At 36.8% G+C, this 27,872-nt stretch overlaps 1 protein-coding gene across 1 annotated transcript; it reads left to right on the plus strand.

Moving 5' to 3' along the window:
- Positions 1-2,321: 2,321 nt before the first annotated feature.
- cemip2 (cell migration inducing hyaluronidase 2) lies at positions 2,322-26,573 on the plus strand. The gene is made up of 24 exons (XM_084115640.1): positions 2,322-2,537; positions 4,556-4,907; positions 5,717-5,857; positions 6,009-6,576; positions 10,886-11,055; positions 11,158-11,346; positions 12,937-13,106; positions 13,864-14,076; positions 14,194-14,399; positions 15,368-15,437; positions 16,063-16,191; positions 16,806-16,894; positions 17,973-18,104; positions 18,218-18,253; positions 18,785-18,940; positions 19,070-19,247; positions 20,258-20,473; positions 20,933-21,144; positions 21,492-21,674; positions 22,784-23,012; positions 23,201-23,302; positions 24,061-24,206; positions 24,764-24,870; positions 24,972-26,573. The coding sequence occupies exons 2-24, from the start codon at positions 4,577-4,579 to the stop codon at positions 25,178-25,180; spliced, it is 4,182 nt and encodes a 1,393-aa protein (XP_083971766.1). The 5' UTR covers positions 2,322-2,537; positions 4,556-4,576; the 3' UTR covers positions 25,181-26,573.
- Positions 26,574-27,872: the final 1,299 nt, after the last annotated feature.

Genomic DNA, 27,872 nt, shown 5'->3' on the forward strand with positions numbered 1-27,872 from the left:
GGAGGCCTTGAACATGGAAGTTAAGAACACATGTGACCCATTCATTTTAGGGAGGGGCAAAGTTTAAAGACAGACATGGACACTTAAATAGGTTCAAAGGATGAGAACGATAACGTGCTTCTATGTAGAGACTGTTGAACATTACACACTGTAATGTTTAAATTATTAGGCAAAGTGAATCTTCTTCAAAATATCACCGAATAATTTAAGGTTTATTAATTTACCAAACTATTCATCAATTTAAACTGTTATATAAACATTGGGTCTGGTTAAAATACAGAGATGAGGGTCTTTAATTTACATTGCTGTTGTAGGCTACTCTGTCTCATAGTGTTAACATGTGCTCAATGTTTCCTTACCATCGTTGGTATATTGTCCATTACCATCGTTGGTATTGTTTATTCTTCTTACATTGGTGGTATAAATGGTTGTTATAATAAATACTTGTTACTTGTGGTAACGCCACCATGATATAACATTGTAAACAATCCGTGAGCAAAGTAACAATGAAGTTCAATGTATCAATCTCTAGATGGGGAACTGGGGTGGGTTTAAATAAGTTGTCTTCTTCCCACTCCCTTTCAGGCAGAATTTGATTGTCACATGTAAATACTGTATATTATGTTTTGCACTATATGACTTAACTATATTTTGTCTACCTTGTATTTTTTCTGTGCCATTTTCTTAAATAAACGAATAAAAAATGAAATGAAAAATAATTTAAGGTTATTGATGTAATTAAATAGTTATGGGTGAGAATTAGGCTTCATATTGCCACCCCTGCTCCTTACAGTAGCCTACAGAATCTTAGCAATGTTAGAGGATTTCTCTCTCTCTCTCTAGCCTGCGTGTCATGCGCACACACTATGAGACAAGTAGCCCAGTGGTCTTCCTCAAGGGGTCGCACTGGCGCTCCGGAAGCCGAATTCTCCATTGAGTCGCATTCAAAATCTCAGGATGAGTTTAATCTTACTGGAGACATTTGTACAATACAAAGTGTAATATTTAAGAGTATTACATTCAACGATTTTTACCTGTCATTGAAATCTAAATTTGCTCCATCAAGCTCTACTAAATGATAAAAAAAAATGGTTTGACCATTAATCACAAACGACTGTGATTTGTCAATTCTTTAAAGCGTTGAGAAAGGAAGTGAAGTATGGCTCGTTTCCTCAAGCCGATTGTTTTGAATGGTTCATTTCAAAGAACCGGTTAAAAAAAAAACGATTTAGTTACTCTTTACATCAGAACGTAACGTGGTTCCTTACAAATTATTGCTTGAAGTAACATTAAAAAAGGCACTAAAAAAGAAAAAGAAATTAAATGCATAAATAAAATAGGCCTATTACACAAGGTGGTTGGTTATCATAAACAAATACCTTCAAAAGATTACATAGCTTTAGGGCTTTTTTGTTACGGATGAGTTTTAAAGGTTTTGAAGTAGATCATTAAAACTTTATGGAAAAAAATATGAATGTGGGAGTGTTCTTAAAGAATCTGCATTTATGTATGAAATAATTGGCCAACAACACAATATTGTTAACCAAAAATTCACTGCATAATTCAATGTAAAATACAGATATTTTATCATTTTGAAATCATAGGTATTACATAGCTATTTCAGACTTAACCTAACATATAGGTAATCCCAGAATTGTTTTGAAAATGTGCATAAATAAAGTTTTTTTTTTTTTTTTTGTGCTTTACAAAAGGTGCACTCATTACAACCCAATAAATCTAAAACAGCCAGTTAAAGCCATAGGTAGGCATATGTTTTACGATTCAGATTTAATCGTATTTGTTTAACCTTTGTTTATTTTAATTTAGTGCTCAACGCTTCGTTTTTCGAGCCACTATTCAGGTCATAAAATAGTAATTCTAAATATAATTTGCATTCACTTTAACAAAACTAAGCTTAATTAACATTTGTCAGCATGCAGATTTTTCCATCTTAAACTTTTAACAAATATGTGTCTTACAATCTAATTTAATTTGAAAAATGTCCAAAACAGGCACTCCGAGTCAGTTCCAGCTTGTTAACCGGTTCATTTAAAAGATCCGACTCATAAGAATGATTCGGTCACTAAACGAGAAAACTACCCTTTGTGTTTCGTCGTCAGTTGACTGAATGCGACCATAATAAGTTTGACATGAAAACGAATTCAGAGTTTCAAATACAATTTAACTGCAAGTATATAGCGAAGAGAGCGTTTTGGCTCATCACGTCGTGGTCTGTAATCCCCGCCCACTTGAGAACCCCTTTGTCATGCTCATGGCTCTTCCACAAGTTCATTTTCTTTCAAAGTCGCTCCCTCATCCTCAGTACACGCCTCTAATTTCACTTCCTCCGCGAGCCGCGCCTGGGACGGGGCTGGCTGACTTCAGCCCAGGAGATAAAACATCATGTAAAAGAAGATTAAAACACATTTAGTGCGAACTCCCTGTCAAATAACCCCTTGAGTTGCGCGTGGTTCTCTACGGTTGATAGAGAAAGGAGCGGACGAGCCAAGCAAGTGACAGTGAAAAGAGACCGAAAGGTAAGAGATCTCCTCCTCTGTCTCATTGTATAGAGACCCCCAGTTTAGACCTCTACTGTCTTTCTATGGATTTTTGGTCGTGCATTGTGCGTTTATGGCATCTGTTGGTAGGTGACTGAAGGAGGAATGAAGTAACGCATGCATGCATCTGAAGCTGAAACTTTGTGGCATTGTGTAAACTTTAGAGGAGGGCGCGATGTAGCGGTTTTGGTGCCAACCAGCTTCTATTGAGACAAAGGTGGCCAGAACAAATGTTTTACAGTACAAGCCGAGCAAAATGTTGCATTTGAATTTAGATATGTTAATAACAATAATAAAAAACAATATTGTAAAGTTTTCCTGTTGAAAAAATGATCTTACCTGCCAAAGCTTGTTTGTCGGTCTTATAGCTGATATCCCAACCTAGTCAGACTTGATTTGATGGGTTTTAGCCACTTGTCAGACTGGGAACCATTTGACTGACCATCTAAACCAGCTAAAGACTAGCTTGGCCAGGCTGGGGTACCATCTTTGGCTGGTTTTTAGCTGGTTTTTGCATGCATCAGAGTCTAATTGTTTTTGCATTTGTCCTTGCAATGTAGGTCATAATGAGAAAGTGAATTAATTTTTGTAATTGAGTTCCTGGGTCCATGGAAACTTTTCCTTAATAATCATCTGAACACTGGTTTGAGTTATTTATTCATAATGTTAGTGGACTACACAATCTGGATGAGACTAAGTTTCTGTCCATACCCTGCCATTGTCCATTTGCCCCATTCAGACTGTTGAAATTCATTGCTCATCCCCCTTTAAAATGTGATTTGATTTGTGCAGGGGTGAAAAACTACTTGAAAAGTGGGGGATGGGACACATTAAAGCATTGGGTATTGATTATCCCAAAAGAAGGGGGGTGGTGCATGCATGTCCTCCTCAGTTATAGTGATTTCTGTGCCCCTCTGCATTTGTGGATGAGGAGTTGCAGATGGTCAGATCAGGATCTGGTGATAGTGCAATCTATATGTTGATCAAAGCAAGGATGAAATTGGTATAATAGTATAAACTATGGTTCAATAGATGTTGTGGTCAGATTGGTTGTTCTATTCCCCCCTAATGTTTTAAAGATCAGAAAAAGTTGTGATTGATTTTTGCCCTGGAGAGTCTAACTTGAGTTTATAAAAGCATTAGTAAGAAGCCAAATTGTTTAGACTCTCTGTTTGGAGCTTTTAAGTCGCTTTGGATGATAATAAAGGAATTTGGCTGACGTGGTTATTGGTAAGCAAATAGTTGTGTGACAGGCTTTATTGGGCGAATTTCTTTATAGGGCCAGTATCTGTTGTTTTGTGGCATGAAGGGGCCAGGGCTGAACGACTGAGCAGTTTTTTTTTTCTCGTAATTGGTGCCATGTGTTTAGTAAATAACTTGAAAATGTGAAAACCCACAGAAAGCTTGCACTTCAAAGCACGCTGTAGTGCCACTATGAAATTGAGACCCGATCGAAATTAAGGTGATGGAACAGTTTTGGTTGGCCCACAGAACTGTGAGTGTAATGCACAATGCTAAAAGTGTGGTGTAGTTTTGTCAATATCAGATTTAAGTTAAGAAGTCCTTTTCAGTGTCATTCAAAAACAACTTTTGCATGATCTACCATTCGAAGTGTTTGGGTCAGTTGGGGGAAATGTGTACTTTTACTCATCAAGGATTCATCACACAAAAAGTATCACAGTTTCCACAAAAATTGTAAACAGCACAATTGTAAAACATTAACAATAAGAAGAAATGTTTATTTCTGAAGGTTCATGTGACACTGAAGACTGGAGTAATTGCTGCTGAAGATTCAGCTTTGCCATCACAGGACTAATTACATTTTAAAATATATTAAAACAGGGTAAAAAACGGGTAAAGAATTTAAAGCTGTTTAAATTGTAATAATATTTCTGGTGAGCGTAATTTACTCTTGCCTTGAAACATGTAAAAGTCTTACCAACCCCAAACGTTTGATTGCTAATGCATCTTTTATGTTTTTTCTTTTCCTGTCATAGGACGTGGCAGACAGTTATACCATGCAGGTTAATGATGGCCCCAGCAGTCACCCCATTTTTGTGGCTCCTGTCAACGGAAATGCTCAGCTGTCATCAGGATATGTTCCAGGCAGGATTGTTCCAGTTCGTTCTCCACCTCCAGCCAAGGTTCCTCCACCACCCCCACTGAAGCCCCCTGCCCCGCTCGCTGCACGTCCTCCAGTTTTTAATGTGACAGTAGATGAGAGTCGAAGGGAGCGTTCCCAGAACCAGCAGAGGAAGAACACTTATATTTGTGTTGGGGTCTTCTTCTGTCTCTTCCTACTGATTCTTATAATCGTCCTCAGCCTTACCTCTAAAGATGAATTGGATGGTAAGATACGAACACCTTGTGTGTGTGTGATAGTTCAAGTTCCCCCCAAAATGAAAATGATCATCTACTCACCCTCAAGTTGTTCCAAACCTGAATGGATTTCTTTCTTCTGCTAAACACAAAAGAAGATATTTTGAAGAATGTTTGTGACCAAACAGTTGATGGGCACCATTGACTTCCAAAGTATTTTGTTTTTCTCCATACTATGGAAGTCAGTGGGGCCCATCAACTGTTTGGTAACCATATTCTTAAAAAAATATCTTTTGTGTTCAGCAGGTTTGGAACTTGAGGGTGAGTAAATGATGACAGAATTTTCATTTTTGGGTGAACTATTCCTTTAATACACCAGCATTCAAAAGTTTGGGGTCAGTAAGTTTTTAAAAGTAGTCTCCTTGAATGCCCACCAAGGATTGAATGAAAATTTTCTATTTTAATATATTTTTTAATGTCATTTATTCCTGTGATGGCAAAGCTGAATTTTCAGCATCATTACTTCAGTGTCACATGATCCATCAGAAATCATTCTATGCTGATTTGGTGCAAACTTTTAAATAGTAATGTATGCGCAAGTTAATGTGTGGTTGCTTGAAAAGTATTAATTTTACTAATCTAAAAAGTTACTAATCTACTTAATCTAAAAATACATTGCTAAAAGAAGTATTGATCACTCTTTTGTGGTGGGACGAGTTACATTCTGAACTACTGGTCTGGGAAAGTAGAAAACAAATCCTTATTGTTGATCCTTATTGTCACTATCAAATCTCATCTTGTACTCAGACTCTGAAATGTCTTCCTGTATCTTTTTGTAGTGAACTGCCCTCATCACAACCCCGCGCTGCGATCCTGGAACCCAGGCCATGATCTCAAAAAGGTGGTGGTGGTACGCAGTGGTGAGCATTATCGCCTAGATTCATCTGCCACTCTGTACTCTGTCACTATCCAGGCTGGAGGTAAGATCATTTGTCCAGAGTGTAGTACCCTAAAAATAAGAAATTGCCTTTGAGAACACTTTTGCTTGTTAATTTGATGTGTTTCTGAATGAAAGTGAATGATAGTACTTTTATTAGGGTTTAAAGTCTGATTCGATTTATTAAATTATAGGTTTGGTTGTCTTTGCGGATGATAAAAAAGGTTCCAAAAACATTACATTGCGAACACGCCACATTTTGGTCGAAGATGGCGGCGCTCTCCATATCGGGGCTCCAAAATGCCGCTATCGCTCCCTGGCCACCATCACCCTGGTCGGCCGATCGGACGAGACCGCCGTGACTGAAGTACCTGGGATGGGCCGCAAGTTTTTGGGTGTGAATGGCGGAGGAACTCTGGAGCTCCACGGGTCAGAGAGGCTGTCTTGGACCTTCCTCACTTGCACCGTACCCACTTCAGGTTTGGCTACTGGTGACCATGCCTTCCAGAAGAACTTCATCCGTGGAATTAACCTGCGGGTGGTTGATCAGGACACGGCGGAGGTGCTGAATATCGAGCGCTTCGACACGCACGATTCTCGTAACGACAGTAAGAGGCTGAGTGAGCTGCTGAAGTCTCTGCCCACAGGACGCATTGTTGCACTGGCCATCGGAGATTCTGCAGTGAAGAGCCTGCTGGATGAGACCAAGAGAACCATCCAGGATCTTCTAGGCAGCAACCATGTCAATAATCTCAAATACAGGTAAATAAGGCAGGCCTTTTGAAAGCATGATTACAAAAGTATTTCTACTGAAAAGTTATCTTAAACCAGCCTTAAGTCGGCTTGTTAGTCTGATCAGGCTGGTCTGTTGGCTGGTTTTAAAGTTTATTTTTTATAGATGTTCAGACTCAAGCTCAAACCAGCTTAGACTTTTTTTTTTGTTGAGCAGGGATAGGATTAGAGTTGTCAGAAAGTACAGACTTCGGTACCAAGTCAGTACTGAAATTGTAAAATTGTGCTCGGCGAAGAGCGTCATTGATGTATTTTTACAACATGTTTTTGATGCGCTGATCATTGTAGCCAGTCACAGACATATCTGATGAGCGTGTGAGTACAATGGGCAATCAGAGGTGTTTATGATTCCGCTCAACAGTGCCCAAAGCGTCACATTTTTTAAATTTCAGTACCGAAGTCTGTACTTTGTGTATGATTCCCCATAATTTTCCTTTGAATGTCATTGCATTGTAGTCCGAAACATTTTTATAGCTGCAAAGTGAGTCCCTGAAGGGTGGTATCAGGAAAGAATCTTTTTCCAATCTGATGAGTTTTGTTTTGATATCTCCGAGCACAGCTTTGAAGTTACTGTGATTGGAAACAGAAAGTATCCTGTTGTTCCATGAACCATATCCTAATTCAGACTCACCCACTGAGGACCAGCTACTGAATCCCAAAGGCAGCGTACATTGTGTATACTTTACAAGTCCCATTCATGCAGTGACGCAAACGTATTGGATTCTTGTGTCATACTTAAAGATGTAGGAATGTCTTTGCATTATATAACTAAATATCAAACAATTTGGCATGTTAGGTTTCATATTATAGTGCAACAGATATACTGTGCAAAAGTTAGTTCTGAGAAAATTATGCCACTTAATATTCAATGTTACTTTCGGATTGTTTAATGTTTTCTTATGCAGTGACATTCAGACATTTTTAAGTGTGACTTTGGTGTCCAAATACTTTCTATGGGCCACTGCACATTAATATTAAAGGAAATTTAAAGCAAATATAAAAGTTCTTATTTATTTAGTCGGCATGTTGACTTTTGCCAGTATATGCATGAGAAGTCTAATATAAGCCAAATGTTAGTAGCAAATAGTCCTAAGCACTCTTGGGCTTAACCTAACTGGTTGGTTGTTCTACAGATACGCATCTAAAGAAGTGTTTCAAATGGCAGTATTATGCAGGAAAAGCTGGTGAAAGGTTAAACAGGCATATTTCCAGGATTTGTGTAAAAAGAGCTGACGCGTGTATCTGTCATCTCATTGAAAGGCTTTTCAAAGGCAGATGTTTGAATTGAATGGTTACATTGCAGATGAAAAGTACAGGTTTTTATTTTCAATGAGGGATATAGTTTTTCTTACCATGCAACTGAAAGTATTTTGTAAAGAGTTTAGTGTCAAATCTAGAAATTTCTCCAGACAGAAAACCTACTTTTACAGTCCACTGCAAAGGCACTTGTGTGTAGCATTCTCTTACTATTGCAAGAAACATGGAAAATATGCATTCTTATTTTAATGTTCAAGCTGTAGACTACGTCTCTAGACACATTAGCTTGGTCAAAGGTCTTGGGCATGAAAACTCTTATTTATGTTACATAACTAGAACTGTAAGGCAACGAAAAAGCATATCATATGAGGAAATAATATCTGTCTTCTGACTACTGACTTGGTGCCATTGCAGTTATGCCATTTCCAGTGAAACTGGTGTGAGAAATGGGCAGGATATGGCTAGTAGTAGGTGTGACTGAAAAAAATAACGTGAATTTACTCATTTAGAGACTTCAGTTTGACACGTTGCGCACATAGAAATCTCTTACCTTTCCACCCCTTACCAGTCAGACTCGCCACATCTCTGATGAAAACATGCAATCTTGGCAGCTCCCTTTGCAAAAACAGAACAATCTGGCACAATCTAACTGAAAACTTGCGCAACATAAACCAGCCTGTCCAAGTCTAACCCCACCCCCAAACCCCGTAGGCACTCCAGAGGGGGTGCATTGCAGCGCCACACATATCTTTGATAAAAAGAAATTGACAAGCCTATTGTTGGTTCGTGATAAATCTACTATATGGGTTCTGCCAATCTCTGACAGACTACGAGGCAAATTACCAAAAGTTGAGGTATGAAAGAATGTTGATTATTAAAGTTTGACTGTGTTGTTAAGAAAGCACTTAACTTAACTAGTTACTCAGGGGGGAATGTCCCTGTGGAAAGTGGTGTATATTTGGATACAAAGCATGTGCTAAGTGAGGGACACGGGGACCCCCAGGGGTTGCAAGGGGGTCAGTGAAAAAAATAAATAAGAGCCAATTATATGATCCCTGGTGGTTGATTTATCTGAAAGAAGAAAGAGTTTGTTGTGCTATTGTGGAAAATGGTTTGTTTACTCAAATCTCATGCAGGTTTTGACATCATCGTGGAATCATGAAAATGATTGTTGCCTGCTTTTAAACTTTGAAACAATACTCCATGATTGTTAAACTAAGGCTTCTAAGTTTTAGTGCTACTCAGAGAAAATGGAATTACAATTGTTTCACATGTTGAAGGAGGACTAAAAGTGCAGGAAATGTTGTGACGATTCACTCTTTAATGATATTACACATTAATCTCCCCTTTGAGGGTAGGGCATAGCCAGGAACAAGAATTAAAAAGACAGGAAAGATTCCTGTGTTAGTCAGACATAATAGTCATTCTGAGAAATTAGGTAATCTTGCCCTGGTGACTGCTAAAAGTTGAAAATATGAAAGATAGAACAATAATACAAGTGTGGTTTACTGGCCATCACAGACCTCCTACCTCACAGCAGCTAAGATGGCCTTATTGGTCTCTGTGTGGGTAGTTTGTCTCTCTGTTTATACACAGATTTTTATTAACTTGCTCTAAACTGCAGTGAACCACATTCCTTAATGGGAGAAAGTTCAGTGAGACACTATTTTCCAAACCTCTGGGGGCTTTTGTGTCTGAGGCTTGGCCTTTAGAGCTCATATGTGTCAGTAAAACAAATAGAAGTTCTGACCTAGTTGCTGTTAAGAAGTGACTGCTATTTTGTCATATGTGGAAGTATTAATGCTACTACAGAAACAGAAGCCAGTAGCTCTGAGCCTGTTGAGCCATAATAGTTTTGTTTTTGGTATTTTACCCCCCTTTTTCCACTCATTTTAGTTCAATTCTTGCCAAAGCTGAATGTTGCCATGTAGGAAGAGAGGAAGTAGGATTGGTTATATTATGAATAATATTATAAATTAATTGTGAAAAAAGGTCAAGACGCTCATTATGTTTCTTTTTTAAAGTACTTGGTCATTATTTATCACTCTCATGTAATTCCAAACATGTATGACTTACTTTCTTCTGGGGGCCAAAAAAAAAAAAAAAAGAAAGAAAAGAAGAATAAGAAAAAAAGAGATGTTCAGAAGAATGTTCACGCTGCTCTTGTCCATGTCCATGTCCAGGGTTTGTAAAGCTCCCAAAAATGACAAAAAGCATAATACGACTGGTCCAAATGACCCATGCACCCAAGTCGTCTTAACAGCTTTGTATGATGAACAAAATTAAAAATCTGTCATCGTTTACTCACCCAATTTTTTTCCTCTGTGTAACATAACATAAGATATTTTGAAGAATATTTCATTCCCAACACTGAGCCATTCCTCAAAATATCATCTTTTGTGTTTCGAAGAAGAAAGAAACTGTTTAGTTTGAGAATGACATGAGGGTGAGTAGGCTAAATGATGGCAGAATATTCATTTTGGGTTAACTTAGTTTAATCATATAGTAATGACTTTGAGGATGAGTAATTTTAAGAACCCTTTAACACACATCGGGACTACTTACGAAAACACAATTCCACATTTTAGTTTATATTATCATCATAGACTAATGACAGACATTCAGTTACCTTCAGTTGAGGGACAACTGCTCTTTTCACTGTACTAATGGGCTGGCAAGATAAATAATGGAAGGATTTAATTAGTCATTCTCATTCATCCTTGACAGTGTTTGACTTTTTCACCCCAGAGTTTTGGCTGCTCTCCTGTTAAATTCCATGTATGTGCAATAACCGATCATCACTTCCACATGGGTGTGCATTGACAAGCCTAAATGGAGGAGTCATTCAAACTAATTTGTAATTTATATTTTATTGTTAATGAACAACTGATCGGTTTTAGCCAATTTATATTTTAGGAATACACAATTCTTCCAAATCTGTTGGATCTTTTATCTGGCATGTTTTTATCCGTTACTGGCTTTCTTTTTAGCTTTTTCTCTCCATCCTCCATCTCTCTTTTAGGGAGGCATGGGCCTTGGTCTCAGTAATCGGAGGAGGGAATGGTTCTTGCACAGAAGACGTACGAGAACACGAGAACCACGATACAGGTGGCAAGGCGCTGGCTCGCCGAGACTTTGTCACTGTGGACGGTGTAGGTTTCACTGTTACTGCTTTCAGTGAGTGGAGTAATGGTACGTATTGGACAGCACATAATCAAATCCTCAACATTGACCAGTAATGTATTGAAAGAAAACCCTTTTAAAACTTACATTGGTTTTTGCTCAACCATAAAGGTTACCCTACAACTGGCTTCCAAGTGGATGCAGTGGATAAAGTGGTTCTCAACTTGCAAGATGATGTTAGCAGCTGGAAACCGGGCGATCGGATTGTGGTGGCCAGCACAGATTATTCCATGCATCAGGCAGAGGAATTCACCCTGCTTCCGTGTCCCCACTGTAACAGGAAACAGGTTCGAATTCAAGGTGAGGCAGTGGTGTGTTTGCGCTAAACAGCATGTATTTCCTCCGGTTTCTTGTGGTGACAATTTACAGTGTTTCTGATCTGAATCTTTCTGTGAATTTGTACACAGCCGAGTTTAAATGATTGTAGTGTCATTGAGTTTAGGACAGGAAAAGGGTGAGGACTGTTTACCAGAATCCCATAAACAAACTGTCATTTCTGACCTGAGGCCAGCAATGGCTATATAGAAAATTCCACCGTCATGTACTCCACCCTGTTAAAAACGCAGAATCATTTTCACTAATTGCTTTCCTATGCTAATGTCCCATCTGGCCTTTAGTGAGTATAGGAATTTGGACACTTAAGTCACACAAATGTCTGAATGTCATTTCATTAGATAGAAAGAAGTCTCTTATGCTCCCCAAGGCTGGATTTATTATTATAATTAAAATTACAGTACAAACAGGAATATTGTGAAATAATATTATTATAATTTAAAATAACTGTTTTCTATTTTAATATATATTTGAAGAGTTCAGATGCAAAAGCCTCTAAGTGCCATCTGAAATTTTCTTTTAGAATGATCATTTTTATCAAGCTCGTATATTTATGTTCAGTAATTTCACTTAAATGACAATTAATAGGTAATTTTCATTGTCATTTAAGTGAAATTACTGAACTTAAACATACGAGCTTGATAAAAATGATCATTCCAGAAAAACATTTCAGATGGCACTTAGAGGCTTTTGCATCTGAACTCTTCATTTTAAAATGTAATTTATTCTTGTGATGGCAAAGCTGAATTTGCAGTGTCACATGATCCTTCAGAAATCAAGCTGATTTGGTGCTCAAGTAACATTTGTAATTATTATCTATGTTAAAAACACAGGATTTTTTGATGAATAGAAAGATCAAAAAGAAAAAGAACAGCATTTATTTTAAATAGAAATCTTTTATAACATTATAAATGGCTTTACAGTCAACTTTGATCCATTTAATGCATCTTTTCTGAATAAAAGTATTAATTTCTTTAAAGAAAGAAGACCCCAAACTTTATGATTGTGCATATCTTTCAAATAAATGCCACTTGAATTTATATTGTTGTATAATGCTAAAACATTTATACATTATTAAGTGTTATTTAAGTGTCCAAATAGTTTCTTTGGTGTATTGTGTATGAATTACTATATGGTCATTATTTCCAGCACATGTGTTAAGTCCGTGGAGAATTGGAAATATCTCCAATCTGTGGCCTTTATTGAAAGAATGTAGTTTAAATGTCATCTTGTGCATTGTGTGCTGTTGGCAAAGCTGTTGCCAGCACTTATCCTTCCGGAAGGATACTGTGTGCAGACTGTGCACTCCGGGTGTGCGTAAAGGGCAGTCCGATTGTGTGGACAGGTTGCTTTCCTTCCTGGATCCAGTTTTTATTTAACTTTATTTTAGATAATTCATCTAATTAAATGATCTAAATATTTAAATAGATGCATGTTATTTGTTAGATGTTGTAAGTTCATTATTTAAGACAAATCTCTCTAAATAATCATATTTTCAAACTTTATCATTAGTCAGTGCTTTTAAAGGGTGAGTTTTAATGTGTTGGAATTTTTCAGGAAAGCCTCAGTTCACCCACGTGGGAGAAATACTGGACGGTGTGGACATGCGTGCAGAGGTGGCTCTCCTCTCAAGGAATATCCTCATTCATGGAGAAATGGAAAACTCCTGCTACGGAGAAAACTGGTGCCAGTATTTCAGCTACGACACCTTTGGGGGACACATCAAGGTCTGTTTGAGGGTCTGTGTGTATGTGTGTGAAAGCGGTTGTGTGTTTATTTAACACTAAGCTGTCTGGTGCTGTCATGTGGAGAAATTACAGGCTGTTGTTGTATGTTGGGGTTAGCGCCGGATAATTGAGTATAGCACTTTTTTGAATGGAAGGAACTGAAAGTATAAAATTTGTGTGTTGTGTTTGGCAAAAGAAGGAACAACATACAGTAGCACTTATACGACTACTCATTTTTAACTAGTCGACTAGTTGACGGGTCAATGTTTACCTTATGTAAATTACTAACCATATATCATGCAGCAGTCTTTGCTGTTTCTGGCAAGTCCGGTGCTGTGGTTGTAGAGAAAAATGAATGATTTTTTGTTTTTAATTATATCATTTGTTAATATAAATGCTTATATTATATTATATTATATTATATTATATTATATTATATTATATTATATTATATTATATTATATTATATTATATTATATTGTAACTAAAAATCATTTATTTATTTTTTTAATAATTAATACCTTTTTTACTATATTTGATATTTTTTTATTATATTTTGTTTTATTACTATATTATATTTTTAATGAGTTTTAATATAATTTTGTGCAATTAAGAACAACTTAATGACTTTATTTACTATTTGTTATTTTAAAATAAAATTAGAACCACTCACAATTAAAAGGCAGAAACATTTTTTTATTTGTTCACCAACACTTTGTGGTTTTGTGTTTTTGGTCTCCTATTTGTGTATGTTTAGATTTTGGGGAACTTCTCATCGGTACACCTGTCTCAGGTGGAGCTGAAACACATGGGTCAGCAGCGGCAGAAGGGCAGATACCCTGTGAACTTTCATAGGTGTGGAGATGTGGATCAGCGTGGGGGCTACAGTGACCCCACCTATGTGAACTCCCTGTCCATCCATCATTCCTTCTCCCGATGTGTTGCTATACACGCCACTAACGGCCTGCTGGTGAGAGAGAAAGATACCGAGCGATAAACAGCAGGCTTGTGTGCACATATAGTAAGTCTGAGACCACATTGAAAATTTGAGATTTTGTTTCACCATGATGTCTTCCTTTTATTATAGGTTAGGGACACGGTTGGCTATGACACGCTGGGACATTGTTTTTTCCTGGAGGACGGGATTGAACAAAGGAACATATTTTTCCATAACTTGGGCTTGTTGACCAGGCCAGGGACCATTCTACCTACTGAACGCAATGATAGCATGTGCACAGACATTATAAACAGGGTGCATAAAGGATATATACCATCTCCTGCAACCGAGTGCAAGTAAGATACTATAAACACATATTCATTTAATATTGCTGAATCGACCTGTAAATATTCCCAATATTCACACTGCTTGAAGCCTCTCAGCTTAAAATTGTGCATGCGTGAGTATTTTATCTGAAAGTCTCCTGATGTACAGACTACAGAGCACTTGTTCTGCTCTGACTAGCTGACCTTGACAACGTGACCCACTGTATTGTTTGGTCAAATAACAGGAGAAAGAACAGAGCTCTCATTTCCTGAGACTCAGCGATAGTCCTTTTCTCTAATCCGGGTAATAAAACACCCAATATCCCAGGCGGCTAAGTAGGTGCTGTTTTCAAAAGAATAAAAAATGTTTTGGGAGCTTGTATGTGTTTGTGTATAGAGCTGTAGATGTTCAGGATGAAGATAGAGGTTTGAATAGGTTTCAGTGTTGGCTAGGCTATTTAGTTGCAGTTCAACCACCAACTGTTTATTTTTATTTTTATGTTTAACACTGTTAAAATGATCAGCACAGAATGTCCATTTTAATTTATAATGCAGGCAGGTTGTACATTTTTAAATATTTATATTAAAATTAATTTGTAGCTATTTTTACTTTGTTTTAGTTCATCTAAAATAAAGATAAAAAAATTGTGTTATAAAAAATTAAAGAATTGTGTTATGGCATTTTAGTTTCAGTTTTGTCAATTAATTTGACAAAAATATTTTGATTAGTTATTTTTTGTTAGCAACACTGTTTTGCATGCTATATTTCAACATAAAAACTTGTCTTACACACTAACTCTAACCCTAACCAACAGTAATCCAGTTTAACCAGACACTGAATGCACTCAAATACTGCATACTGCTATATTTACCTGGATATGAATAATATTGACTGTAAAGTGAAATATGTACAGTACCTAGATATATCCATGCTTCATATTTTCAATATATTTTAAGGTCGCACATTGAAAAGATCCTGTCTTATGTGTGTATTCTAGGGCAGTATCTACATTTTGGATCTCACACCCCAATAATCATTTAATCAGCAACTCAGCAGCTGGATCACAGGTATGCACAATCTTTGATATGACCAAATGAATAATTTTCACAATGATCTGTAATGAACAGTGAGTAAATGTTTGCTTACAACATTTTCATGGTACTTTATCATTGAACGACTATTTCGTGAGCTTCTCTGATGGAACTTGTGCTCTTTGAAATGATGCCCACATCTGTGATATTGATGAGAACATCAAGGAGGTTATGCAATCACAGATAGCATCTCCTCATTCCAATCCTTTATTAAAGATGTTTTTGCCAATATAAATCAGTTCAGTCTGGTGGTATTGTTATGCTTCGCTTTGTTTGTTTGAGGTTTTGTATATAAAAAGGATAATCCCTCCACCCTTTTTTTTATTAAGGAAAAGCTTCTTATGAAGCTGTGCTCTCAGCAGGCCAGGTTAATAGAGACTCAATCTGGTTCCTGGATCAGAGGACTCAGGAATAAATATTATTCACAGCCCTTCCGCTAGTACAAAATAGGGAATTTTTAAAGGGAATTATAAGGTGAAGGAGATGTTTAACCTAAAAGGGTGTTGAGGAGTTTTACATTTACATATATTTATGAATAAGTGCCTGGTGTCTAAATTTCCCCCTCATTCTCTGTTTCTGATATTTTTTGTTTTTCTCTCAGGATGCAGGAATTTGGTACATTTTCCACAACTCCTCTACAGGTGACTCTCACGGACTGATTCCAGAGACGAAAGCTGAGCTCACGCCTCTGGGAATCTTCTTTAACAACCGTGTTCATTCCAACTTTAAGGTAATCAAATGCCTTATGACTCTAACACCAAATTATCTAGTAACAAACCTTCAAATAATAAACATGCCGGAGAATACTTAGACTTTTTGATTTTATAAACACATTCCTCTGTCCTTTTTGTACACAATCTTCAGGTGATATCAAACAGTATCAATGCTACTGCTTTTTCTCCATCTACATTTAATGCCCACCTCCCTGTGGTGAAATTAGCATTTCCTCCCTCTGGCTCATAACAGTTCAGTTCATAAATCATTTGGGATTTATAACATTGCATTAAATGTGGCTTCAGGAAAAACTGATGAAATCAATTACAAGTTCAGGTTTTTAATGCACGTACACAAGGCATCTTCGTTGTTTCTCTGAAACGCCTCATTGTTCAATGTCCCGCACAATGTGCTTGTGTGACAGGGTGCTCACACATACATTTCCCTATACAATAGTTCTCTGTTATCTGCTTGTTTATGTTGGGTAGCTTGAGCTTTGTGTTAAGTGTCGAGACTGTCCAGGTGCAGAGAAAATCCAGGCTTCACTTTCACTGCACAACTCACATGGTACCTGATATTGAACATACAATTTCTAAGTGAAGAGTGATTGCTTCTTTCATCCTGTGTCAGGCTGGCCTCTTTATTGATAGAAAAGTCAAGAGCACCAACGCCACTGCGGCAGACCAACGTGAATATCTCTGTCTGGACAACAGCGCTAGGTGAGTGGATATGGTGAACGTTTCTCTGTGTCCAGGGTCTGTTGATTCTGCTTATAAAGAAAACACATCTGCCCAGATAGAGTTTCTGCAGTAGTTAGGAAATGTGGTAGAGCCGGACAGAGCTCTGGTCTCTTTTTAGACCACAAACCACAGTGACCACACTATAAATATACATCATAGTGTCATGGTTTGTATATGCTGTAGGTGTAAGTTACTCCCGTTTTCATTTATACTTCCGTGACTGTATTTTGTCAACATGCTGTTCTTTAAAATTTGTGGGTGAATCTCACATAAACGTAGTTCACATTTTACAGCAAAATCCTTTTCAAATAAACAAATTCTCCAAAATTTCTCATTACCATAATGTGTCTGGACATTTTATTTACTTTTTTACCTACATTTACATATCAATTTATTTATTTATAGAACATTTACACAAAAATATATAGATCTTTTTTAGTTGCGATAAAATGGAAATAGTGACATCTTTTTGTCCATTTTATGACGTACATTGAGTGAAATGGATTAGCGGAAAAGAAAAAAATGTAGGGTGAGGATTGGATTTTGAGATGTGGGCTTTGCTTAAAAATGGAGGCTGATGAATGTGAACATGCAGGGGCGGGGTTTAAGTGCACTAAATGATTGGAGAAGTCCTGCATACATCACCAGAGAGAAGACTGCTATTTTCGGAAGATCCAGTTATGACATTTTGATTGTAAAAAAAATGGATTAATAGTTCACAATGAGATCTATAATATAGATATCTAGAAAATATAGATATCTATAATATCTTGAAAATAGACTTCAATATAAATCAGCATACATTAAAAGCAGTACAATAAATACTAATATATATACATATATATATACAGTATATATATATATATATATATATATATATATATATATATATATATATATATACTGTATTTCATATTACAGTAGCAAACACCTAGCAGTCACACAGAAAACTACATAGCACCACCCTAGTATAAAGACATTTGCATGGGAAAGAAGCAATCACATTTTCTTCTGAAGGAAAGATTGAATTTCTCATTGTTTGACATTGCTTTCTCAGGTTCAGGCCTCATGAGAACTCTGATCCAAGCAAGCCACGGGTGGCCGCACTCATTGACAAACTCATCTCCTTTAAAAACAATGATCTGGGTGCCTGGATTCGTGGAGGTGACATCATCATACAAAACTCAGGGTAGGGGACAAAACCTCTTAATTGTAGACCTGCTAAGCTTAAAACCTTTTGAGAAGCTCATTGCATGAAAACAATATTGCAATCTTCTAATTATTGTTTTGTTTTTCTGATAGATTTGCTGACAATGGTGTTGGACTGTCATTTGCAAGGTACTTTGTCATTTTACTGTTTATTAGAGCTGCCAGTCATCTCATTATTCACATCTATTGTTAATCACATATATTGATAATTCTTGAGAAAAGTCCTCAAATGAAAAGAACGCCTTCTCATAAAAAATGAAGGCGGTACAATGTCTTAGATTGCTCCAATGGTAGGAGATCCCTCATTACAAAATTTACATGCTTGTTCAAAGGACGTGATCAATTGCATTAATTTTATCACACTATTTAAAAAATAAAATAAGAAGAAGAATGGCATTAAACATGCTAAATTGACAGCCATATTTTTTGTGTGTGTGTATGTGCAGGCATGTTCTTGCTGTCTGTGTCTCTGGCTGCAGGCATAGTAATTTAAAGGAACATCTTTTTATTTTGCTGAAACGGTTACAGTCTGATCTGGCAAATGTGTGCAAGTGTGTGAACTTGCCTGCATTAGTTCTACATAAACCTCCTAAGGCAAGCAGTTAATGAAACAACTAAAGTGTTTCACTCCCCTCCTCCTCTTCCTCCTCCTCACTGCAGTGATGGCAGCTACCCTAAAGATGAAGGCTCCAGTCAGGAGGTCTCCCAGTCCCTGTTTGTTGGCGAGAGCAGAAATCGTGGCACCAATGGAAGGCAAAATAAATACTGGGGAATTGGTGGAGTAGACGGAAAGATGAGGACTCTACCAAGAAACAAGTATGTGAGAGAAGAAATAAAGGGAAAAGAGAGAATAGTGTTAACATAAACTTTCAGTCTGGTTTAGCGGGAAAATAAATTCTTTGTTTAATCTGAATATTTTTTTGTCTTTTGCTCTGTTCTTGTCAGGACGTTTCCGATCAGAGGTTTTCAGATAAATGATGGTCCAGTGAGGATCTTGGACAGCACGTTTCGAGCCTTCAGTCCCACTACAGAGCGCTTCACCACGGCTGTGGGATTCAGCTTGAAAAACATCTGGCAGCTGACACCCAGAAATAACCTGTCCTCTCTCGCCTTCCACCCTAGTGTGAGTGCACATACACATTTAGCCTTGGAAACTGTTCAAACACCCTCTTATACTGCTATACTTCTTTACTGTTATACTGTGACTGCTAAACCACCTAACACACAGGGATATAAGTTGCTTAGTTTAATTGCTTCTGTGAAAAAAAAGAAGTCATCAATACTACAGAATAAAATAAATAATACAGAATAAATAATTTTTTTTACATTTTTGATCTTGCATTTTTATTTTATTTGAGTATATTATTTGTTTATTATAGTTTTGTTTTTTTATTTTAGAATTTACTTTTTTATTTCTGTATCTTGTATTAACAGTTTGTCATTTTTGTCTAGTTTAGTTTTCAATCTTTAACTGTTTTTTTCAGTGTTTTAAAGCTTCCTTTTGATTTTGCCAAAGTTAGTGTGGTAACTTTTTAAAATGTATTGTGTTTCAAAAACGAATTTGTGGCCATTTTTTTTATTGTTTCAGTTTCAGTTTTTTTTTATTGGGTCAGACTCAGAGATGACTTTAGACTAATTACAGTCTGGGATAACCTGGGGCAACCTGGACTTTATTGCATTACTCAAGGTCATAAAGACTCTTTTCTCCCAGATAACCCACCCGGTCTGTCTAGTCTGTAATAACGCTTATTTACCTCAAGTGCTACTAATGCTTACACTTATTGCTCATTTCTCAGGGAGAGTTGACACATCTGTTTGTTCTCTCCTGATTGGACACCATCTGCCCTGGTGCTGAGTAATGAAATAAAATCCCGTTCTGGCAGATGGTGTTTAGCATATGTCAAAAAGAGCCCTTGGAAAGGTCTAAGTGTGTATTAGTGTATATTAGTGTATATAAGTATCTAAGTGTATATTTTGCCTCACTTGATGTGTGTGAATGGTACCACATTGATTCTAGGTCTGTCCGGATGTTTTTTTTCTTAGTACCAAATCTCAATTTCAGGACATTTTATAGGTTTTAGAATCTTTCTATTTACATTTCTCATGACCACTGATCCTCTTTTTATCATCTAGGTGAATCTTAGAGCATTTTTTGGTCGACCGGGTGAGTGGTTTGAGCAGAATGATCTGGATGGCGATAAAAATTCCATCTTTCATGACCTGGATGGCTCGATCAGTAATTACTCAGATACATATGTGGCAAGGGCCGACAATTTCCTGATCCGCCACCCTCAATGTGTGGATGTTCCTCATTGGAATGGGGTTGTGTGTAGTGGCAAGTACTCTCAGGTAAAGAAATAGATCTCTCACTCTCCATTTACATTTTCATGTCATGTTCATATGCAAGTACACAACCATTCAAATGTTTTGGGTCAGTAAGATTTTGAAAGAAGTCTTATGTGGGCATTTATTGGATCATATATAAAGTAAAAGCAGTAATATTGGCAAAGCTGAATTTTCAGCATCATTACTCCAGTCTTTGGTGTCACATGATTCTTCAGAAATCATTCTATGCTAATTTGGTGCTCAAGTAACATTTCTTCTTATTATCAATATTGAAAACCGTTGTGCTGCTTAATATGTTTGTGGAAACCGTGATTTTGATCCACTTTTGACAAATTTAATGCATCCTTGCTGAATAAAAGTATTAATTTCTTTAAAACAAATCTCATTTTACTGACCCCAAACTTAACTGTAAAATCGTAACTGTTTTTGCTTCCTAAACAATGTTACTTATGTTCTATATAGGTGTACATACAGACACAAGGCGCATCTAATCTAAGCCTGTCCATCATCAGAGATGAGTACCCTGATAAACCCATGGTTCTCAGAGGTGTCAGAAGCCAGACAGCACCAACCCAGCAATACCAGCCTGTACTGATGATGGGCAAGAGCTACACAGTGCACTGGAATGGACCTGCACCCAGAGAAACTGTCCTGTCACTTATTAATTTTGACCAGTAAGTAAAAAAGGAGGAATGCGATTCCCCCATATCTAATACAAAACATTAGGCACGGCTAATGAAGGGATGGGCAACTTCAGTCCTGGAGGGTTACTGTCCTGCAGAGTTTAGCTTGATAAAAAAACACCTGCCTGTAGCTTTCTAGTAATCCTGAAGACACTGATTAGCTTGTTCAGGTGTGTTTGTTCTGTATTTTAGGGTTGGAGATAAACTTTGCAGGACAGTGGCCCTCCAGTTGCCCATCCCTCACTAAACTATATATTCATGAGATTTAGTAAGTAACATACATGTTTCTCATACTAGAGACAATCTGATGTTTTTTTATTTTCCTGCTGCTCTTGTAGGGGTGATTGGGCTCTACTCGGCCTCTGCTACCCTGATGAAACAGTATTCCAGATCACATCAGACATCTACAACAAGCAGAACAATGGCTTTGATGGCATAGAGGACTATGGCCCTGTGTCGTCCATTTCAGACCTAGAGAAACGACAGCAGGAGAGGAAGTACTTTTTCGACAAATCTGCTGGGTAGGAATAAGTATATTTGAAATATTGCCTTTCAAATATAAGCCTTTATCAACATATTCATTTCACAAAAGTCTGTAGGGCAGTAAAAACTGAAATCTGTTGTTTTAAGTGGCAAGTGAATAATAATATAATGTACACTATGAAAAATGGATATACATTTTTTTGATCTGCTAAAGATTTAATGGTAACACTTTACGATAAGGTTCATTAGTTAACATTAGTTAATGTACTAACTAACATGAACTAACAATGGGCAATACATTTGTTTCTGTATTTGTTTATCTTTGTTAACGTTAGTTAATAAAAATACAGCTGTTCATTGTTTGTTCATGTTAGTTCACAGTGCATTGTTAACAAGATTTTAATAAAGTATAAGTAAATGTTGAAATTAAAATTAAAACATTTAAATTAATAAATGCTTTATAAGTGCAGTTCATTATTAGTTCATGCTACCTAATGTAGTTAACTAATGAACCTTATTTTAAAGTGTTACCGATTTAACAGTGTTAATTATTAGATGACAACAAAGGAATTCTAAATGTAAAATAAGGGAAATTAGCATGTGAACATCTATCCAATTTTATCCAATTTCAATGAGTTCAAATAAAAATCTCTCAGTATCATGTAATAACGATTATGGATGTGGTAGCGATATAAACTACTGTTCAAAAGGTATGAGGTCAGTAAGATATTTTTTTTTAAATGTTTTTGAAAGAAGTCTCTTATGCCCACCATTTTCTTGATTAAAAAATATAGTAAAAACAGCAATATTGTGAAATATTATTACAATTTAAAATATCTCTTTTCTATTTCAATATATTATATATGCACATTTTCACTGTAATTTATTCCTGTATAGAAAAGAACAGTGTTTATTTGAAATATAAACATTATAAATGCCTTTACTGGCACTTTTCAAAGTCTTATTGACCAACAAACATTTGAAGGGTAGTAACTTTTTCGGAATGAGTCAGGTTTTCTGAATGATTCCTATTTCTGCCATTGGTTGGACAAACAGATAATTCCAACCCAGATTCACGCCATTGACTGAGACAGAAATGAAATGGTCAAATACAGTCTGACACATTAAGCCTGTGTTTAACCTCCAGTTTGTTATGGCTGTATGCACGAGCTCGGCACAGACGAGACGGCCATAGCTACTGCTCCACCGCAGGCTGTGAGAGGGTGAAGATCATCGCCACCATACGTGCCAACCAAAAGACTCAGGCCTGCAACTGCATCGCCAATGCCTACCCCAAATACAGCAAGCCTGCCAGCAACATATTGCCTATGCCAAAGCCAAACACTGAGCCCTGCAGAGCCTGTGGGGCCTCACAGGTAAGTACGGTCCAAGCTCCATATGAACGGACAACATCATTTGTGTAGCTCTGTTTGTGTGGGGCAGGCTTTGAACTGACTGTCCATCTGCCATCCTGACCAAGAGCTTTACCTTGCGTTTTCTGGGTAATTGTAACATGGAGTCATTAAACTGTCAGCACTGAGTGACTTTTATTTTCCATCTGTAGTTTGCCTTCTCAAGTGAGCCATGGAACAGCTACCTCCAAACCCAGATCAAATCCCTCAGTGTAAAAGAAGAGCAGGATAATGACACACAAGCCTATATCACTGTAAGTGTGACCATTCAAAGCATGATTCATATAATCTTGGGAAAATTGTGCATGTTCACCAGTTTAATAAGTAAAATGTAAGAATATATGTACAGCTTTGATTTTTTTCATTTTTATTGTAGTTTTAGTATTTTAAGGCTTATATAGTTTGTGTTAACTAATATCATATACATTTAAAGTTATAATCACTTTAAATTAGTAAAATTAGTAGTGTTATCACTAGTACCATATTGTAATGAAAGAAAGTTATGACATTAAAAACCTTTATAATTGATTGTGGCCATTTTTAGATTACTTTAGTTAGTTTTGCTGTGATGACAATGTATTTTAGTTTATGTGTATGAGAATATATGTAAAGATTTTATTCACACACACACACACGCGCGCACTCACACATGCTTGTAGTTGTAAATGTGGTTTACGTTTTATTACTCTCCATAGGCGTAATGGTTTTTATATATTAAACCTACCCATCATAGAAAACTTTCTGCACTTTTATATTTTTAATAAAACATTTAGTATTTTTTTTTTTTTTTAATTTTGTTTTTCCACAAATTTTGTATGTATGCAAATTGTATAATATCCAAGGTACACATTTCTAGTAATTCAATACAGTATATTGGGGGGTATTCTAGAATATTAGAATTTGTGTTTCCTTCATTTTACTTGCATATTCGTTTGTGGATGCATTAAGAATGAAGGTTGTTTACATGTAAACCTGTTTTGATGACCTGTTTCCTCTTTTTCTTGTCTTATAGGTAAATGCAGAGAGGTTTGACCTCAACCATTCAGGGTTCCTCCTAGTTGCTGTGGACGCATGCTCTGGAAAAGTCACAAAGAGCTCATTTTTTTCGACGCTGGACACTAAAATGGAACAGTATTTTAAAACTGGAATTATGAAGAGGTGAGGGGTGAAATTTGCGGCTTGGGGTTTAAAACTGCACGTCTGGAGGTTAGGAGAAGTTGGCAGAGGAGGAAGAGGTTGAGAGGTGGCTTACAGTGTTTATTGAGGGAGCTAGTGATGAGTGGAAGGATTTGTGCTGTGCCGATTTGATGTACTAAAGATTTAAGTAAGTATATACACTACTGTTCATAAGCATTGGGACAGTCATTTTCTTCCTTGAAAGAAATGAATACTTTTATTCAGCAAAGAGTGGTGAGTCAAAAACATCTTACCAACCCAAAACCTTTGAACAGTAGTGTATGGTCTCTATTTTGGACCTTCTGCTGGTACTATACAGTTATCCGGACCACATGTGATGACCTACCCCAACCCCGCCCCTAAACCTACCCGTTACTGGGGTTACGACCAACCAAGAGCGGTTGTGGTCACGTGTGGTCAGGTGTGGTCCGGATAACCGTATAGTACCCTTCTGCTATTATGAACCTTTTCTTTTCTTTTTTTAAGGTGAGCATTTTCATATTTCATTGTTTAGACTAAATCATTTTGGTTCTGTGTAGGTCGATAGTTCTTCTTGCCACAAGAGGTCAGCCTTCTGACATTTCTGGTGTTGCACAATATCTGGTCTCTTTGGGATCTGCTAAAACGCCCTATCTTCAGAAGAAAGGTGAGGTATTTCTACAACACTTAAAAAATAACTGTCGAGATCTGTTTTTCCTGGTTGAGGTTTACTCTGGGTTTGCTGATTCCCATGACGTCTCTTTACAGACGCCATTGCTTTCTTTGGGTTCCTCGGTCAAGGAGGACCTTCACCACAGCCATGGTCTGCTCTGTTGGCCTGTCAAGGCACCAAGGTGCTGGGATTACTGGAAAGGTTCATTCCCCTGTCCCTTGAGGAATACTCTTGTCCACCACAAAAACACCCTCCCACACGGATGGATCTTGAACTCCTGAAAAAATCTCTTAGCCAAAAGTGAGCCTTTACTAGATGTGAACAAACAACACAACCAGCGAATGAATGTGAACTTATGAACGTAATTTATTTCGGCAAAGACAAGCGTTAATGGACTTTAAACAAGTATTTTAAGTGAGTTGAATGTATGTTTGTTTTTGTTTTGTCATAAATGTTACAGCACAAAGTGATGCACTTTTTTTTAAGACACACCAAACATCTTTATTCCAAACTGGATAACAAGTGGACAGGACAAGCTAGAAGTACATCGTAAAATGCTGAGGGATGGTTTTGCATTTCAGTATCAACTGCACAATACAAATTGTCATTTGAGGGGCCTCTTTCCCTCATCCAACCATCTGCAGGTGTAAATGACACTCAGGCTTTCCTTATTTATTCCTCTTAAATTGATGGGACATTTTGTTATTTAATTGTCATTCTGGTTTTTACTGCACACACACCAATAACTCTACAGTATATACTTTCACACTTAATATTAGACTGTATTCATGTTTTGTTTTTTACACAAAACATTAACTACAGTTAAAATATTTTTCATAAAACAATAGACAATTGTCTAATGTTAGATATGTACATGCAGAAAAGGTGTTTAACCAGTAAGCACACAAGTTTTGTTCACTATCAGGTCACTTGCCATTTATCACAGGAAATCACAACAAAAGATTTTTATGACAGATATTAACAAAACCTTAACTTAATTAATATTCTGTTATCATTTATTCACTTTCGTGTTGTTCCAAACCTGAATTTCTTTAAAAAGTGGAACTCAAAAGGAGATGCAGAAGCAAGTACCAATTTATTTCCGTTGCATGTAGGAATAATGAAAGTGAATGGTGACTGAGGTTGTGATTCTAGCTGTTTAATCTAATTTTGTGTTTGAAAGAAGGTCTAGAGATAGTCATATGTTTGGAACAACATGAGGGTACAGTAAGTAAATGACAACAACTTTCATTTTTGGGTGAACTATACCTTTAAAATGATGTCCATTATCAGTTATAATGCCTTTTGTAGTGCTGTCACTTAGCTTGAGAGATATAACATCCCATTTGAAATGTTTTGTCATTATAGAGTAAGTAAATGACAACAACTTTCATTTTTGGGTGAACTGTCCCTTTAAAATGTTGTCCATTATCAATTATAATGCATTTTGTAGTGCTGTCACTTAGCTTGAGATATATAACATCCCATTTGAAATGTATTGTCATTATTTTGATTGAAATGGAAGCCTGAATTGTCTGTATGTGACGTTTTTATTTGAGTTGAATTAGTTAGGCTACTTCTTAACCACTGTACAAAGAGTTTTATTGGTCATTTGAAACAGAGATAGTAGTTTTGTAAACTGTTTCTTAAAGATGCAAAAAGTTTTCCCCAAGTATATGGGTGTTGTTGCCTCCAGAGTTATTTTTTTATTTGTAAAATGCTCTTTTTTTCTTCTTTTTTTTTTTTACTATATGCTTTTGTGCTGTAATGTGATGTTTTTTATTTTTATTCAGATAAGATTTTACAAAGCTTATAAAACAAAAAACTCGTATTTGTAGTCATGTTGAATTTTCTGTGTGACGTAAAATACTTGTAGGAACTCAAGTGACCAGTAGGGGGCAAAGTTGCTTTACAGGTTTGTTAAAGTCATGGAGTAACTTACTACAACTAGACCACATTTTCCACCAGTGCTTTCCCGGTTAACTGAAGACTGTCATGCGTGATCCAGGTCATCGAGCTTGGTCCCATAAACAGGAACGAGATTCAGGCGGGACTAGGGAGTGTGGAGTGTGAAATATGAAGTGAGACACTCGGCAAGGAGATCTCATCAATCATGTAACCTTAGGCTTCAAACACACAACAGCTAACGTTATGTTTTCCTCCAATTACTATTTTATTCTGCCTTTCTTGATCCTTACTCTTCTGAACGAGAACATATGCATGACAAGTAAATTACTTAATCTAAATGAAGCCTAGCAACAGGCCTACATCGTTTGTTACAACACAGACACGATTTCACCTGTCGCTACATCTGACGGAAATGTTTGTCTGTAAATTATAGACTAAATTATACAGGTGCTGGTCATATAATTAGAATATCATCAAAAAGTTGATTTATTTCAGTAATTCCATTAAAAAAGTGAAACTTGTATATTATATAGACTCATTACATGCAAAGTGAGATATCTCAAGCCTTTATTTGTTATAATTTTGATGATTATAGCTTACAGCTTGTGAAAATCAAAATCTAAATATAAAAAGAATATTACATGAAATCACACAGTAATTACACAGTAATCCCATGGTCATTGAACCAGATTTTGGTTCTTTTGGCAGTGTGGGCAGGTGCAAATCCTGCTGGAAAATGAAGTCAGCATCTCCATAAAGCTTGTCTGCTGAAGGAAGCATGAAGTGCTCTGAAAATGTCCTGGTAGACGGCTGCGTTGAGTGGACAGCACAGTGGACCAACACCAGCCGATGACATGGCTCCCCAAACCAACACAGACTGTGGAAACTTCACACTGGACTTCAAGCATCTTGGATTGTGTGCCTCTCCATTCTTCCTCCAGACTCTGGGACCTTGGTTTCCAAATGAGATGCAAAATTTGCTCTCATCAGAAAAGAGGACTTTGGTCCACTGTGCTTTATTAAATCCAGAGTCAACGCAGCCGTCTACCAGGACATTTTCAGAGCACTTCATGCTTCCTTCATTTTCC

The sequence above is a fragment of the Abramis brama genome (genome assembly GCF_963993115.1).
Source record: "Abramis brama genome assembly, chromosome: 5".
Taxonomy (NCBI): Eukaryota; Metazoa; Chordata; class Actinopteri; order Cypriniformes; family Leuciscidae; genus Abramis; species Abramis brama.